The sequence below is a fragment of the Adiantum capillus-veneris genome, chromosome 20 (assembly GCF_014529385.1).
Source record: "Adiantum capillus-veneris isolate H3 chromosome 20, ASM1452938v2, whole genome shotgun sequence".
Lineage (NCBI taxonomy): Eukaryota > Viridiplantae > Streptophyta > Polypodiopsida > Polypodiales > Pteridaceae > Adiantum > Adiantum capillus-veneris.
Genome location: NC_140950.1, coordinates 4,463,894 through 4,480,005, shown reverse-complemented (window position 1 = coordinate 4,480,005; position 16,112 = coordinate 4,463,894). Strand labels below are relative to the sequence as shown.

General features: G+C 45.0%; 1 protein-coding gene across 1 annotated transcript in view; it reads left to right on the top strand.

Annotated features, from left to right (window-relative positions):
* LOC147432025 (Tetratricopeptide repeat (TPR)-like superfamily protein) overlaps nt 1–13,471 on the top strand; it is a 198,294-nt gene extending 184,823 nt beyond the window's left edge. The window contains exons 15-16 of the mRNA XM_086491834.1: nt 12,791–12,847; nt 12,931–13,471. Of these exons, the coding sequence (XP_086347960.1) occupies nt 12,791–12,847; nt 12,931–12,990 (117 nt within the window). The 3' untranslated portion in view covers nt 12,991–13,471. The remainder of the gene's footprint in view (nt 1–12,790; nt 12,848–12,930) is intronic.
* Nucleotides 13,472–16,112: the final 2,641 nt, after the last annotated feature.

Genomic DNA, 16,112 nt, shown 5'->3' with positions numbered 1-16,112 from the left:
GCAAGGGTGAGAGAGGACTATGCAAGTCTATGAGAAAGAGCTCTTGGCCGTGATTCATGCGCTTTCTAGTTGGAAGCACTACCTCTTAGGTGCTGATTTTGTTGTCCAAACAGATCATCAGACCTTGCGATACTTCTTGACACAGTCAAAGTTATCCGAAAAGCATATGCGATGGGCAAACATTCTTTCCATGTTCCACTTCCAGATTATGCATGTGGAAGGCAAGAAGAATGTTGTGGCTGATGCGTTATCAAGAAAGCCACAACTTTCAGCTGTGTCAATTCCTTATCATCATGAGCTAGATGACTTGAAGGAACAGTATACTGCTGATGAAGATTTTGCAAGGATCTTTGAACAATTGCAAGAGGGGCAACATCATGAGCACTACCTCCTCAGAGATGGTTTTATGATGATGCATGGCAGACTTTGTGTCACTAGGCCACTGCGACATAAGGTTATGGAAGAGAGTCATGTCCCACCGTATGCAGGGCATCGTGGCATTGATGCAACAGTTAAAGCGGTAGAGACATTCTTCTATTGGCCTACCTTGAGGAGAGATGTGGATGCCTTTGTGCGAGCATGCATAGTTTTCCAAAAGGTCAAGTTTGACAGGCAAAAGGCACCAGGATTGTTACAACCACTGCCGATTCCGGATAAGCCATGGGAAAGCATTGCTATGGACTTTATCTTTGATCTTCCAAGAACGCCAACAAGGAATGATGGTATATGGACCATTATCTGCAGGTTTAGCAAGCAGGCCCATTTTATCCCTGTCAGGAAGAAGATAAAATTTGATCAGATAGCACGCTTGTTCATGTACAATGTGTTTAAGTACCATGGTATGCCACAATCGATTATCAGTGATCGTGATCCTCGCATGACCAATTTGTTCTGGAGAGGATTGTTTGAGAACACGGGCACTACGCTCAAGTTCTCGTCTTCGTTTCATCCACAAACTGTTGGACAGTCAGAATAGGCTAATTCTATTGTCTTAGATCTGCTGAAATGCTATGTGTCAGATAATAAGGGCAAGTGGGAACAATATTTGCCTATGCTCGAGTATGTGTACAATAATACGGTGCATTCGTCTACTGGCAAAGCACCTTTTGAGATTGTTGAAGGCGGCAAAAAGGTTCCTCCCATGTTGCATACAAAGGACAAGATCTTTGAGGCAGATCGATATGTTGAGAACATGGATGAGATGTATAAGAAGATTAAAGTTGCCTTGAAGACGACTCAGGCAAAGCAGAAAAAGGTTGTTGATCGTCACCGTCGTGAATTGCTGTTATCACCTGGTGATTGGTTTTTGTTAAGGTTCGAAAAAGCAAGGTTAAAGAAGATGAAGGGCAAGGAACGGTTGTTTCCTAAGCTCAGCATGCGTTAGTATGGGCCTTTTAAGTACTTGACAAGATCAACGATGTGGCTTACGGCTGAAATTGCCTGATGCATGGAAGATTCATAATGCGTTTCACGTGAGTCTTCTAAGACCCTTCGTGGGTGATGTGCCAGAAGATATGCCAGATGAGGATCAGCCAGAAGTTGAGGAACTTGATGAGATCCTGGTACCTGAGCAAGTTTTGGCACATAAGGACATAAAAGTTAAAGGACAAGTTGCAAGACGCTATTTGGTGAAGTTCAAGAACTATCCGCCTATGGATGCAAAGTGGATGGAAGAGCATGAACTGTCAGAGTCACCAAATGTATTGCAGCTTTACCTTGAAGCCTTTGGGTTACAGCCTACTTATGCCCCAACCCAACGTGTGCAAAGGAGGGGTAATGATAGAGCTAGTACATGAAATGTACATATGAATTCAGTGTAATAGATGGAAATGACAAAAGTATGAAGGTCTCATTAAGTCATTTGTATCTATGTGTTATGACCTTTCTTGCGGATACATGCGATGATAAAAGAGTGTGAACAACACAAAATCATCAGTGGCGTGTATTTATGGTATGCAATCGAGGACGTTTGCGATTTCAAGAGGGGGGTATGTCACGGGGACGTGGCAGCTATTAAACTATGTCACGAGGACGTGGCAACTGCTAACTTTAGTTGTTTGTTTCTTTCCAATGGGTTTTGTTTTATTTTTGAGACCCTCTTCTTGAAGTAGCAAACGGTCGGACATTGTATGGCCAATGTGAACGGTGGTTTCACCCGCAGACGGGAAGTGGTCTGCACTGGAATTCGTATGGTAAGAGGATGTCTAGGCTCAGAGCAAGATCATATAGGTCCCATTGTCGCACTTAGCAAGTTGGTGGATACTAGGAAGTGAACTCAATAAAGGCCTAACGTCAAGGTGTGACTACCAACAGAAAGTATCCGACAGTTGGGCCCCATTGCACTTTTGGATGCGGTCCCAATGAGGATAGATGGTCAGATGATTACAGGGAGCCCAACGGAATCATTTCCTAAAATTTAGGAAACTGCTATTTGGGGCCGTGAAATGTGTTTGCATCATTACCTCCGGTATGACTAGGGAAACACTTTACAACTCTGCCGCGAAGTCAATTGGGCGACCAGTCCGGATATTTTTAAGCGGCAAACCCGAATCGAGCAAATGCTTGTAAACACGCCAAGTGTCATTTTTTCATGAACCTGCCTCATGCAGAAAAAATGGCGCTGAATTTTATGCAGGGAAGGGGCTTCATTTGCAATCTGCCACACAAGTTAAGAGCTATGGAGTGCTTCCTTTCCCCCTTATGTACAGTACAGTGCCAGGAGTGATGCGCTGCACGCTACGCACTACTCTCTCTCTCCCCTACGAGCAATATGTTATGCCCCACTGGTGGGCTTTTCATTTAACCAATGTACAGTTATGTGGGTCCATGCGCGATTGCCGAGGCAAGACCCTCTTGCACAGGTACTAGATTAGCTAGCGGCTAATCCCCCGCAGGTACAGGTGATTCGGAGAGGTTTCACGTCAGAAATCTCGTCCGATTCAAAGGGCAAGTAGCCCTATAGGTGCGGGACCTTGAGGTCTTGCTACAGACGCGATCGGCACGTAAAACGGAGCCCAAAACAGGGAATTACAGCCTGCTGTGTATTTTTGCAGGTTTAGGGTTTCGGCCCTAAACGGACCCTAATACCCCCAGGAGGTTCGGGGACGCGAGGGGACTGCTGTACAGGTGAACTGGCGCATTTTCGGGGTAGAAAACAGAGAATTCAGCGTGCTGCAGATTCTCGCCAGGTTTTGCTAAGTGTCCGTATGCATCGGGAAAGTCACCTATTGCGTGGGGATACTGACTGTGAAGCGTCCTAGTATAGTTATGCTGCCGAAATCGGGCCAAAACAGGTGTTTCTTAGCCTAGATTGTGCGGGGCAGCTTGTAGGAGATCACAGGTTTTATTCCCTCTGTTAAAGAATAAAGAAATACCGAAAGGGGCGCCAATTTTGGGGCCTACAGGTTGTCGGCGTCTGCTCGGAGCATTCTAGCTTCCGAGCCGTGTGTGTACTTAGGTGTTCATCGCCGTTACAGGTTACTTTTGCAAAGTACTCTGTGTGTGTCTAAAGTAAAGAATTTTGGGTGAAAGCCAATGCCTACCGCCCCACGGGCAGGTTTCATGGTTCCATTGCCGGGACATCAATCACTTTTTCCTTAAAGAGTGAGCCTGGATTGTTTTGGGTAAAGACACAGAGTGCAGGAACATGGGATTACACTATGACCGACAAGGGGAAGGGCATTATGGCAGAGGGTACCTCTTCAAAGGACAGGCATGAGATCCCTATGGTTTTCGAGATTGGCGAGAGCTCACGGCCACGTCAGTCGGTACCTCCTGTCAATGTGAATGTCCCTCCAATAGTACAGGGCTCTATGATTGGCAACTTGAGGATGATGCGTTCAAGACTCAGTTAGTTGCCGCGGTGAATGTCTTTTCGCAACTGGTGCAGAATCCAAGGTTTATGGAGTTCTTGCAAGCGCCACCAGTGCAACAGCAAAATAGGCAACCTACGCGGCGTACGAAGCTTGTTGATGCTCAAGCCCAGGTACTTCATGCGGCTCAGGAGGAAAGGGAACACTCGCATGTTGCGGAGTCATGGGCTCCAAAACAGGTTCCTCCTGTGCTTAAACAGGTGGCTAGAACGCCTTTTCCACAGGTTATGCCAGTTCAGGCCACCACCTTTCAGAGCCAGCATGCTGTCTTGAATGGACAAGGAACTGGATACCAGGTTTTGCACTCAGTTTTTCCGCCACCCACGGTACATCCTGGGTATTTTGGGGGTGGATCAGTGTTCCAAAGTATGGCTGGTTATGCGCCTAGAAGTCAGCGTACATGCCAGGAACAGTGTTCAAGGGTATGCAAGGCACCATGCCAAACCCCATGTATGGTAGTATCGGCATGCAACAAGGTTTTCACTGCAACCAGGGCCAGTTTGGGGTGTCACAGGGTCATTTTGACATGGCTGGTTTTTTTGGACAGCAGCTAGATATCGCACCTCTGATGCAAAATGTGAATGGCCAAGATGTGCCGATCATGCCTACTACAATGCCCATGTTACAGACCATCCCTTATGACAACTTGGGGGCACTAGAGAAGCCGAAGGCTTACAAAGAAGGTGGTGCAGCTGTAAAGTTCAGTCCCTCTCTCGCCAAGCGACTCGTGGCAAAGGTGCTGCCAAGAGATCTCCTAGGAGCCGGGGATGTCCTTGTCCCTTGGGTCGACTGTGAAACTGGAGCGGGAGGGGGGGGAGGGGGGGGGGGGGGGGGGGGGGGGGGGTGTGGAGGAGCTCGAAGGGTGGCTCTACATGCGTGCTCTGTGTCTCTGCCTGTGGCTGTTGGCTGCCCTTGTAGGCTGGGGCTGAGTCTGTGGTGTAGGTCGAGGCCTCCTCCGTGGAGAGGCCTTCGCAAGATGGCCCATGTGTCGATAAATGAAGCACTGGTTCAGGAGGCCCGAATACTCCACGCTCTGTCTAAACCAACCCCCACTCACCCGAGGCAGGAGGATGACCTTCGGGAGAGTGTGAGTGTCTCTAACCAGAATGTGAACTGAGGTAATGCCGGCCGCCTTGGCAGCTAATGAGGCAACCGTGCGAGGTGTCTGCAGGACAGTCCCAATCATTGAGCCTATCTTGGACAAAAGTGGTAGGTACTCTCTCCGCAAACGAGGAAAGTAGACGGAGATGGGGATGTCTGCCTCCTCTACCAGAACATCTGAAGCAGGGTCAAAACCATGTCTTCACTGTCGAAAGTGGGCTCGATTTGCTCGGATGGTCAATGGACTCATGGCGGTGACCTTGGACGCCATCTCGGAGGTTCGAACTCGATTTGGTAGGAGCCTCGTCCAAGGATCTCAATGTCCAAGATCTTGTCCACCTCTGTGAGAAGGCGGGCTTGGAGAAGATCACGCAGCTCTCCTCTGCTGGGTCTGGTGTCGAGAATCTTGCAGATGACAGAAGTCGCCTGCATGCGCTCTACCTCTGCGGCTAGGCTCGCTTGCTCTATCGGTGAAAGAGCAAGTCGAATGGTGGGCTCAACGGGGTCAGACGAGGGGGCTTCATTGGAGTCCCTCTCCGGTGGAGCTTGAGCCTCCATTTGTGTCTACTGCTGTGAAGAAGAAACGAGTGGGGGAGGCTTCCGCTGGACCAAACACACCAAAGTGATTGGCGAGGCTCGACAAGCAGGGAAGGCTAAAAACTGAAAAAGCAGGCGGGAGGGGAAAGGGCAAAAAAGTTGCGGGCAGGAAGGAGGGTGGGCAAAAGGATGGGGGCGGGACAGGGCAACAGCGGGGTTGGTTGGGCGGGCAGGCTGAGTGAGCGGCGGGGTTGGTAGAGCGGGCAGTGGGGTGGGGTGGGGGGGTGGGGGGGGGAGGGGAGGCGGGGGGTAGGCGACGGGCAAGGGGAGGCAGCGGGGAAGGGCGGCGGGCAAGGTTGGGCGAAGCGGGGGTGACCAGCGCGAGGGTTGGGGGGAGGGGGGGGCAACGATGGCGAGGAGGGGAGGAGGGGGAGGGAGAAGCTATGGCGAGGGGGAGAGAGCGGGTAGCAGCAGTAGCGAGCTCATTTTCCTACAAAAATACACTTCAAATTCTTCTGTACTGAGTCATTATTACTTCTCATTGTAACTCTTAAGAGTAGTAAAAGTTTTTCAGAGCTAATTGTAACTCTTATGAGTAGTAAAAGGTTTTCAGAGCTATTTTTAGTTCTTCGTTTTCCGTTTTCATTCCAACTGTCCGTTTCGAATCCCCGTTCCGTGTTTTAGACGTGACTTCTAATTGTAACTCTTATGAGTAATAAATGGTTTTTAATGGTATTTTTAGCTATTTTTTTTCTCCTTTTTTTATTGGCATGATAGCTAAAGTGAAATGTATCATGGGTATACTAGATTTATTCTATAGGTCCATTCGGCCTCTGCCTTTGCATATTGGGTCAATCTGAATCAAGCCGCTTTGGTATGTCAGGAGTTACGGTTTATGAGGGACATAAAGTGGGTAAGCAAGAAGCTTCTCGTTTAGGAGAAAGACCAACCGTTTGCACTGTCAGATGAAACCAAGAGGAAGATTATTCTTGATAATAGTTGGATATATTGGTAAGGTACAAAATGTTTTGTATGTGAAGATTGCACTCTAATGCAACAAAATGTGTGTCGCAATGGATATGATGATAAGAATAAGAAAAACAAGGACATGTCTCATGAAGAAAACATGCTCAAGGAGAAATCAAGTCCATCGAGAAAATAGGAATGCGTGACCTATGAGATGGAGGTACGATTGGAATTGTAATGGATATCCATGGAATGTGGGGATTATCATAGATGAATCATGAACTAACTAGCAAAGCGGATGTTGTATCTCTTGTTGAAACTTTAGAGCATGATGCACACAGGATTAATGGCATAGTCACAAGGGACGCGTCAGGGAATGGGGAACGGGGATGAGGGATGGGGCTCAAATAGATTGTTAGTGTAAAAAAGGGGGCGGGACGGGAAGTGGAGACGGGAAGCTCAAAAATGGACGTCCCCTATGACCATGATTAATGGGCTAGAGAAATACAATGTACATTCATTGATGTGGTCAAAAAATCTCAAGCAAGGAAGAGGGCAAGGAGGAGTAGCATAGGATTAAGAAAGATTTTGTATCAATTGTAAAAGAGGACAATCACAAACGTTCTGTTTGGTTGAAAATTATAACACAAAAAATAATAGCCATTTTTGTAGCCATTTGCTACATTTCTCATTATGACTCCCCTTTTTATACTTCTATGGATAGAGATCAGCCATTTTTTATTTAGAGAACGACATTGCGTATTTTAAAGGCAAAGGTGATTTTATTGTCTTTGAGGGCATAAATGTCCATAGGAAAACATTGCAACATGCTACATAACAATTTGATATGCCATACATTACAAGGGAGTTGGAGCAAGATCGCTTGTATTATCCTACTTCAATAAATGAGAAAGAGTTAGATCACTTTGAAAAGCTACTTCTATACATGGTTAATAGTACGGATATGCTCATTGCAAATGGTTTATTTTTATGGATCGGAATTGATAGATTTAGAGGTAGAAAACACAATGGGGATAGTGGTGATTGACTATATGCTACTCTTGGAAGCCATCATGTATCGCATAAAGAGTTTTACACTTTACCAATGGAGCTCGGAATGCACCATTAGAAAATAATTGGAAAGCTTTCAAGAAAGTTATATGTTCTTGTGCCGAAGAATGCTTTGCTATAAAGCATGTCAAAGGTGCTAATAAAGGTAGATCACGCAAGAGGTGGTTTGACAAAAGTTCTGCTCGAGAGTCCTCGATAAATCTAGATGCATTTAAGGACAAATATAACTATCAAAGTCATTTTCATGCATACAAGGCACTGATTCAAAAGAAGAGAAGAAGATGGGAAGTCAATCCGAAATTTTATTAAGTTCAAGAAAAGGCACCTGCGTGTGGAAGTTTATGGAAACACCTAAAGGGTAAGCGGGTTTAGAGTTTTGGTAACTTGAGTCTTATGGATATGTATACGCATTGTAAGCAACTATATGAGGAACCTAATGGCGGAAAAATGCTTTACTATGGTTCCCTTCCATGAACGCCCTCTCTTTTTTAGCATTGGAGATGTACAGGGTAGGCTTAAAAAGTTGGCCACTCAGAAAGGAGAAGATCTTCAAGATATCAAGCTGGAAATTATTAAATGGACGGGAGAGGCATCCAACGATGTGATGCCTCTCCCATCCATTTATGTTCACCCTTGCACCTCAACATAGTATGCCTTGTGATTGGAGTACTAATTGGGTCAAGCCTTTGCCTTAAGAAGGGGATCTAAAGAATGCAAACAACTCCTGGACTATAATGATTATATCTCTTATGGCAAAGTTATTTGGGTGCATAATGGAGATAAAACTGAGTGAATGGATTGAAAAGAATGCCAAGCGTACAAAAGGACACGCGGGTTTCCTTTAAGGTTTTAATACCATTGATCATCTTAACACTATTTTTTTTCTCATGGAGAAAAGCAAGTTGAAAGGGGTAAGCGATTGTATTGTTGCTTAGTGGACTTCAAGAAAGCCTTTGATATGATTCCATGTAACAATTTGTGGAGAAGGAGAAAAGAACTCTGAGTACCAAGTGAGGTTATGCTTGTGGTTTCTCGCACCTATGAGAAGGTGGTATGTCAACTGTGCATGCCAAGCCAGCTTGAATAGAACACGAGGGAGGACCTCTCCGCTACCTGAACTACCTAAGGGCAGTTGTCGAATAAACCACCTGACCATAGCCACCATCCGGCAGCAGCACCTAGTTGAGGCCAGAGTCCAAGGACGTAAGCACACACCTGTAAGACCGAGCATCCCATACCACCCCGCCTCTTTCGCGGGGATGTGCCCTATGTGCCAAGAAAAAAGAACAGACTGAACAACTTTAAGCACCTCAAATAATATCTAAACTGAAAGAGATGCACGACACGAGAGACACGGAGTGACGGAGCTCCACCCCAAGAGAGCACTGGCCCCAAACCTTGGCACCCCTTTCGGTATTTCTTTATATTGCTTGAACTCAATACAATGCCGGTACTCACGCTCTGCACCTTCACCCGGAAGCGTGCCAGGCAATGAGCCCTTGGCTCATATCTCAAGGCCCTTGGCCTCAAAAGCAGTTACGTCAAAAGCTTCAAACTCAAAAGTATGCGTTCCAAAAGCACATGCTGAAAATCAGCTAGCACAATTTTTGAAATATCCGTACACCTGCCACATCAGCAACCAGCAACGTGAAATGCGGAGGTCTGTACAATCTGCCACGTGGCACTGTCAGCAACGCGGGCGTCCGTACAACTGCCACGTCATCAACAGTTTACGCCATCAGTGTGTGGATGTGTGGGTCTTGCTTTATTTGATCTCTTTAGGTCACTTGGGCCCCATCGGATGAGGTCCCATAACTTGGTGAGAACTTTGCTTTAAAAAAATAGGCCACTCGTCAAGACTTTGCATGTTGGTGAAACTTCTTCTGCTTCTTCTTCTCGTCCCGAGGAGTGGGGATGGGGGACAGGGCTCAAATGGATTTTTAGTGTAAAAAAGAGGGCGGGACAGCAAGTGGGGAGGGGAAGCCCAAAAATGGGTGTCCTCTGTGATTATTATTTTAGGATACCCCACTTTGCCAGAAGGAGCACTTCGAAGAAAGATGTCTGAAGGTATATAACTTCTGGTAAAAAAAAATCCTTGAAAACTGGCCAAGTCCTTGGAGTGTGTGGTTTGGTAGCTATAGACTTCCACCACTCCATGGCACTACCTCTAAGAAAAATAGTGGCTTGAAAATTCTTTGATCGTTCTCTTGCATGTGATCTTTATGGCTTATGCCTTGTAAGACAGAGCCATGAGAACGGGAGCGTGCCCGATGCGCAATGGAGTAAGGGTGAGAGTAGCTAATAAGTCTGGGGTGGGAACAGAAAGATTCTTTACTAATAAGTTTGGGGTCGGGACACAAAGATATACTTTCGTGTGAACTTTGGAAGCGCCATCTTGCTCTGTCTGCTCTTTGGTAGGACCGGTCTGCCTTCTAAAAAGCACACGCCTGAAGCTTTGTTACCACTGTCGCGGGGACGAGCACCACGTGCCAACGAAAAAGAATAGACTGAACAACTTTAAGTACTTCAAATAACAACTGAACTGAAAGAGATGCAGGACACACGAGACACGGAGTGACGGAGTTCCATCCCAAAAGAACACCAGCCCCAAACCTTGGCGCCCCTTTCGGTGTTTCTTTATATTGCTTGAACTCAGTACAATGCCGGTACTCGCACTTTGCACCTTCACCGAGAAGCGTGCCAGAGAATGAGCCCTTCGCTTATACTTAAAGGCCCTTGGCCTCAAAAGCAATTACGTGAAAGCTTCAAACTCAAAAGCATGTAGCCCAAAAGCACATGCTGAAAATCAGCTAGCGCAATTTTAGGAAACCCGTACACCTGCCACGTCAACAGCAAGCAACGTGAAATGCGGAGGTCCGTACAATCTGCCACATGGCATTGTCAGCACAAAACACGGGCGTCCTTACAGATGCCATGTCATCAACAATTTACTCCAATCAGTGTGTGGGTGTGTGGGTCTTGCTTTATTTGATCTCTTTTAGGTCACTTTGGCCCCATTGGACGGGGTCCCATAAGTTGGTGGGAACTCTTCTTTAAAATAGTAGGCCACTCGTCAAGACTTTGCCTGTTGGTGAACTTCTTTTGCTGCTTCTTCTAGGGTTTAGGCTCCTCGATCGGGATGTGCAAGTCGGCTCCGTTCTTGAGTGGCTTGACACGTCAGCAGTTTGTGACAGCCTCACCTCCTCGAGATGACCCAGCGCATGCCTAGCATCACGGGCTAATATTGGCACTCCACCAGTGGAGATCGTCATCTACAATTTATAAGTGACCAGCCTCATTGGACGTCTCACACTACCCTTGCTCGGACACTAGTCCAAATCATCCACTTCTTTCATGGGTTGATTCCCCCTCCTAGGAGATCTTGGTGGAGGTACATGCACTCTTCATTAGGTTATAACTTGTATTACAGATTTGTACTAGCTTTAGATGCCTAGCTCAAGGCTTTGAAGAGAGCCTCTTTGTACTCTCTCATGAATAATGCATTTGATTATCTTTCTTAATCATCATTGCCTCTTTGCTCTATCCACTCCAACCCTAACACCTTGTCTGCTGCACGCTTTTGTCTTAGCCATTGCTTAAGGCTTTGTATGAATCATTCAGGAGTCGGTTTTTGCTTTGGCAAGTCTACTGAAAACTTACATTCATGGTTCTCCTTTACATTGTATGTGAAATATTCTGAATGTCTTGCATGGGAAGATGGTGCTTGAGAGTGCAGTTTTAGTTTGCACTTCAGTGCCCTTCCATTCAGTCTACAAAACCTAATGTTAGGTCTTACTTATAAAAAAGAAAAAGCTTGGAATTCCACACAACTACAGACTATGTTGTAATCGTCTGCACCAAATTTCATATATTGTCATGAATGTAGGGAAAAAACTACTGGTATACTAGGCTTACCATGATCTTGTCTGACCTAATAGTCCATCCACATGGATGAATTCCAATCGAAAATTCACATGCTTCGATAAGGAATTGACATACTTCTTTTGCCTTCTTGTATAAGGGTCTAGGATGTAAACCCAAATTGACATGCTCTGTCAAGAGAGAACACATAACCTCCATTGCAAGTGTGGTGAATACAGGCTTTTGTGAGGGGCATGTCCTTCAATATCTCACGAGCAATTGCATTGTAAACTGCACACAACTGTTGATTGCATAGATATCTTACATCCAATTCCCTTTAAGAGGACTTGCGAATTCCCATTTTAGCAGGGTAATGTCCCCGCACAGAAGTGATTCAAATATTGAAATGTTCGTACGCATGAACCCAGGCATGGGAGGAAGGTAAGAGAGCAATGTACGGTGATTTGTCGTGTCATAATTGCTGACAAGTTATTACACAGGGATACATGGCCTATGTGATGCAGACACTGCTTGCAGCATGGAACTGCAATGGGACATTATGGCCAGATCCTTGAATGGTGCAGTTGATAGGAGATAGAGATATAACTCTTTTGTGGGGTTTGCCCCACATGGAAGGATATGTGAAAGTAAATCTTTCAGTGGAAACATACAAAGAGAGGGATGCAATAGAGGGCTGAATGGGTTGGCTAGTTGTTTTAGACGAGAGCTTCAGCGGTTTACAACGATCATGGGCAAGACAAGACTGCATGTGTGTTATGGGTCTGCTTTCAGATTGACACATGCACCATACTTGCCTATTTTCTTCTTTCCCCTCGTATGGCTTGATTTATGCAAAAACCAGGCAAACTTAAGGGAGCAGGAGAAAGAGACAGGAGCATTGTCATGGAGTGCAGGGGAGTCGCCATATGCAGCAGTCTTATCCTTAGATACAAGAAGAATTGTTGCTTCTAAATTTCTTTGGAGTGGGCCTTGAATGAATTCATCTTGTGTGTATGTCTTTTTGGTAAATTATGAGATAGATTATCATTATATAAAATCAAATTAAAAGCTACAACATGACATTGAGAACTGCCTGTGAGCATGAGGAATGTGACTGGGAGTTCTGCTCTACACACAATGATGATGAGGTACGCTCATAAATACAAATAGGTTGATTAGCTTCAGAAACTAACATGGTCATACCAGGTTAAATCTTCCTTGAAGAATATTTTTTGTGAAATGCATTAGCATAGAACCTTCTTGCGGTCATCTAAGAGTATATAAATATATCTGAGAGTGTACAAACATCAGTGAGGGATCGAAATTGATATGTTGAGTGTGAAATCTTTGTTTTACACTGACAAGTCCATATGTTGGGGCAGGGCCTCTTATTAAAAGAACAAGGTCTGCAAGGGGAAGCAGAACGGATGTTCATACAGGTATCAGAGTCACAAATTTAAGTGATTGTTCTGCATTAACAGGTTTTCTTCTTATTAGCTACATCTGTGCTTTTGAAATGCAGGCTAATTTTTTCGCCCCGGAAAGCATGAAAGGGCTTGTGGATCGTTACACAAAGAGATGATGATTCTTCTTTGGTTAGAGAGAGAGAGAGAAATGAAATGAAATGAAATGTTATATTAACGTCTTCAAAAGGCCAAAGTGACCTATGAGACCAGAAAGTTACAATGCGGTGTATCTAATACAAAGTCAGATTAACAAAATAAATTAAACTAGGATAACAAAATATAAATATTGTGGGATCCTAAACTAAGCAGTACAATGTGAAGGCAATATGGGAGGGGAGTAGAGATCCATCTTCATAGGGATCCATCTTCATCTGCACTATGGACGACGAAAGAGTTTGGCTCGAATCCTTTGCTGTAGCCTCCTTCGAAACTGTGTAGCTCCTCTTCCCCATCGGGGTCGTCTAGATCTCCCTAGCTCCAATGCTCGGTCTATGAGAATGCCATTAGTGCGGGTAGACCTCTCCACTGTTGGCTGCTCCTTTGTCTGTTCTTCTGGGTGTACAATATCTAGTGTAAAGAAATCTGTGATCTTTCTCTGGGGTTGTCGCTCTTCAGCTCTTCTCAGTAAAGTTTCTCTATGCCTGTGTAACTCAAGTAGATATAGCCCAAGACATCTCTGATCCTCATAACTCATGACCCTAGATAGAGGCCCAAAACCTTCTCTGAATAGACAATGAAAACGGCCTCGTATCTCATAGTACACTGTGCAATGGCATATGTAATGTACTTCTGTCTCTGGCTCTAGATGGCATAGGCGGCATATCCTGCTATCTGCTGGTCCCTCTGAATCTGCCAGTCTCAATCTCGAGTTGATGTGATGACGTGCGTATCTGGCCAATGGCACAACGCAAACCATGAGAAAGATGCATGTCCATATAGCTCGTGAGGTGCAGAAGATGCTCTCTATAGAAAGCCATCTTTGTGCCCAACTCCTGTAACGGCTCTATCCATGTCCTCCTCGTGTCCAACTGGATCAGATCCTGACGAATAAGTCTATTAATCTCTACCCGTGTCAGAGACCTCAAGGGTGCCTGTAGAGAGTATTGAAAAGGAGGCAACCTGTCCATGGTGAAACCATGTGTCTGAAACCATGATGCCATCTGTGCAAACCAGCATGATGTATCCAGAGAGAGAGAGAGAGAGAGAGAGAGAGAGAGAGAGAGAGAGAAGATTAGTAGGGAGGCACACTATGTCACAGCAGGTTAGGAGAGAGAGCCCCATATTTGAGTGGGATCTATATGGACCTTGTCAGGTCTGCGCTCTCAGGATCTTTTATGTAAGTTGATGTCAAGTCTATTGTAGTGGTCTACTACTGGCTCCTAGCTCCACAAATGTCGAGAGGAGGAGGAAGGGAGGGGGGGGGGGGGGGGGGGGGGGGAATGTGGTCATGCTAGTTTTCTTCTCACGAGTCTGGTTAGACATCAATCCCCCATTGCATATACTGTATATTGGAATGGAAAAAGGCGTATTTATTATATTCAGATATCTACCTATGTACCTCTGTGCAGATTCTCTTGTGTGCACGGTTTGAGCAATGTGCTTAGCTTCTACCAGCTTGGGTGCTTTGAAGCTTGTATAATGGGTCATGAGGTTTTTATGGTGCTAAGATGTCCGTATTTTGATTTCTTGCATTTGTTTTGGATTACAACAAGGCCTAGGTCATTGGCGATTGCCTTGGCAATTCAGTTCGCGATTGCTTGTCACCCCATCTCATTTACTGCGCCCTTTAGGAAGCTTAGCAAAATAGATTCACATATGCAGGACTATTTCACTTGATTCCCAAACAGAATCTTTTCCTCCTCCCATTCCATTCAACTGGCTGTTTTGAACTGACTTATGCTGAGGCATGTGTCCCAAACGCTGAAGCCTCAATAAAACACGGGCAGCAAGAACAACAGGTGGATGCTGTGGTTAAGCACTAAGAGACATTCGATTGCACAACTTTTCATGCCAGTTGTGTGCGGTAATTGTGATTGAATGTTGTGGTTCCTACATGAATATGATGTTGGGTTAACAAATGATTGTATGATGTTGGGTTAACAAATGATTGTTAGCCAATGTTGTTAGATTAAAAATTTGGTTAACAATAGGTTGGTAACCTAATAGGACATAAAATTGTCTTTCTCAAGGTTTTGAATAAACTTCTTGATGTTCCTCATATACTTTTCAACCGCAAGCCTTTTTTCTGAGCATGTGTCCGCCAAAAATGGGACATAATGTTCGACATAAGAGAATCAAGACAACGACGAGGCCAGTGCATTAGTGGCAAAAAGATTTGAACATATGCCATCAAGATACTTTGAATAATTCGCAGACGAACATGTAATGCCCAAGTGGATAACTTCCAGTAGTGCAATTTGACATGCAAACGTTGCATAACCCAATCCACTTTCTGAAAGTGAGTGACATTCCATCCAATTGGATAACCCAAATGTCTAGTAATCACATTTGAAGAGACAATCTCGCCTGGCCACAATAGACTATGCCAATCACAAGAGCGAAGAGGCAGAAGTTTTGATTTACAAAAGTTGACTCTTAAGTCTACTCGCAATGCCAAACAATTTCAAGGCTTCCATGATCACTTCCACATCAGCCTGTTGATTACGAGTCATAAACAACAAGTCATCGGCGTAAGCCTAGCCAATGAAGCTACAACCCAAGGGTAACCGCAAACCATGAAGACGCTCAACAGAGGTCATGTGATCAAGATAAATCAAGAGGGGGTGAGTGGCAATAGCATATAGCAAAGCATTAAGGAGGCAACCTTGCCTGACCGAACAACCAAGAGACCAAGAGTCTGTTAATTCACCTTCCAGGATCCTTGAAGATGTACTACAAGCATACAATAAATAAACCACATTCGCCAATTTAGGACCAAACCCTAGGCACCTCATCTTGGCAGCAATGAAGTCCCACTGTACAATGTCAAAGGTCTTTTCAATATCAACTAGCATAACCAACACATCTTGTTGAGTGTACTTAGGATACTCCATGCCAATCATAACATTGGCAAGATTGTCCATAATCTGGCGACGTGGAATGAAACCATATTGAGTTTCATAGAGTCTTGTAAAAAGATGGTCCTTAATGCGGTGCATCAGCATCTTAGCCAATATCTTGTAAACCACTGGCATCAAAGTAACAGGGCGCCAGTGAGAGAATCGCTCGCAAAGTGCTT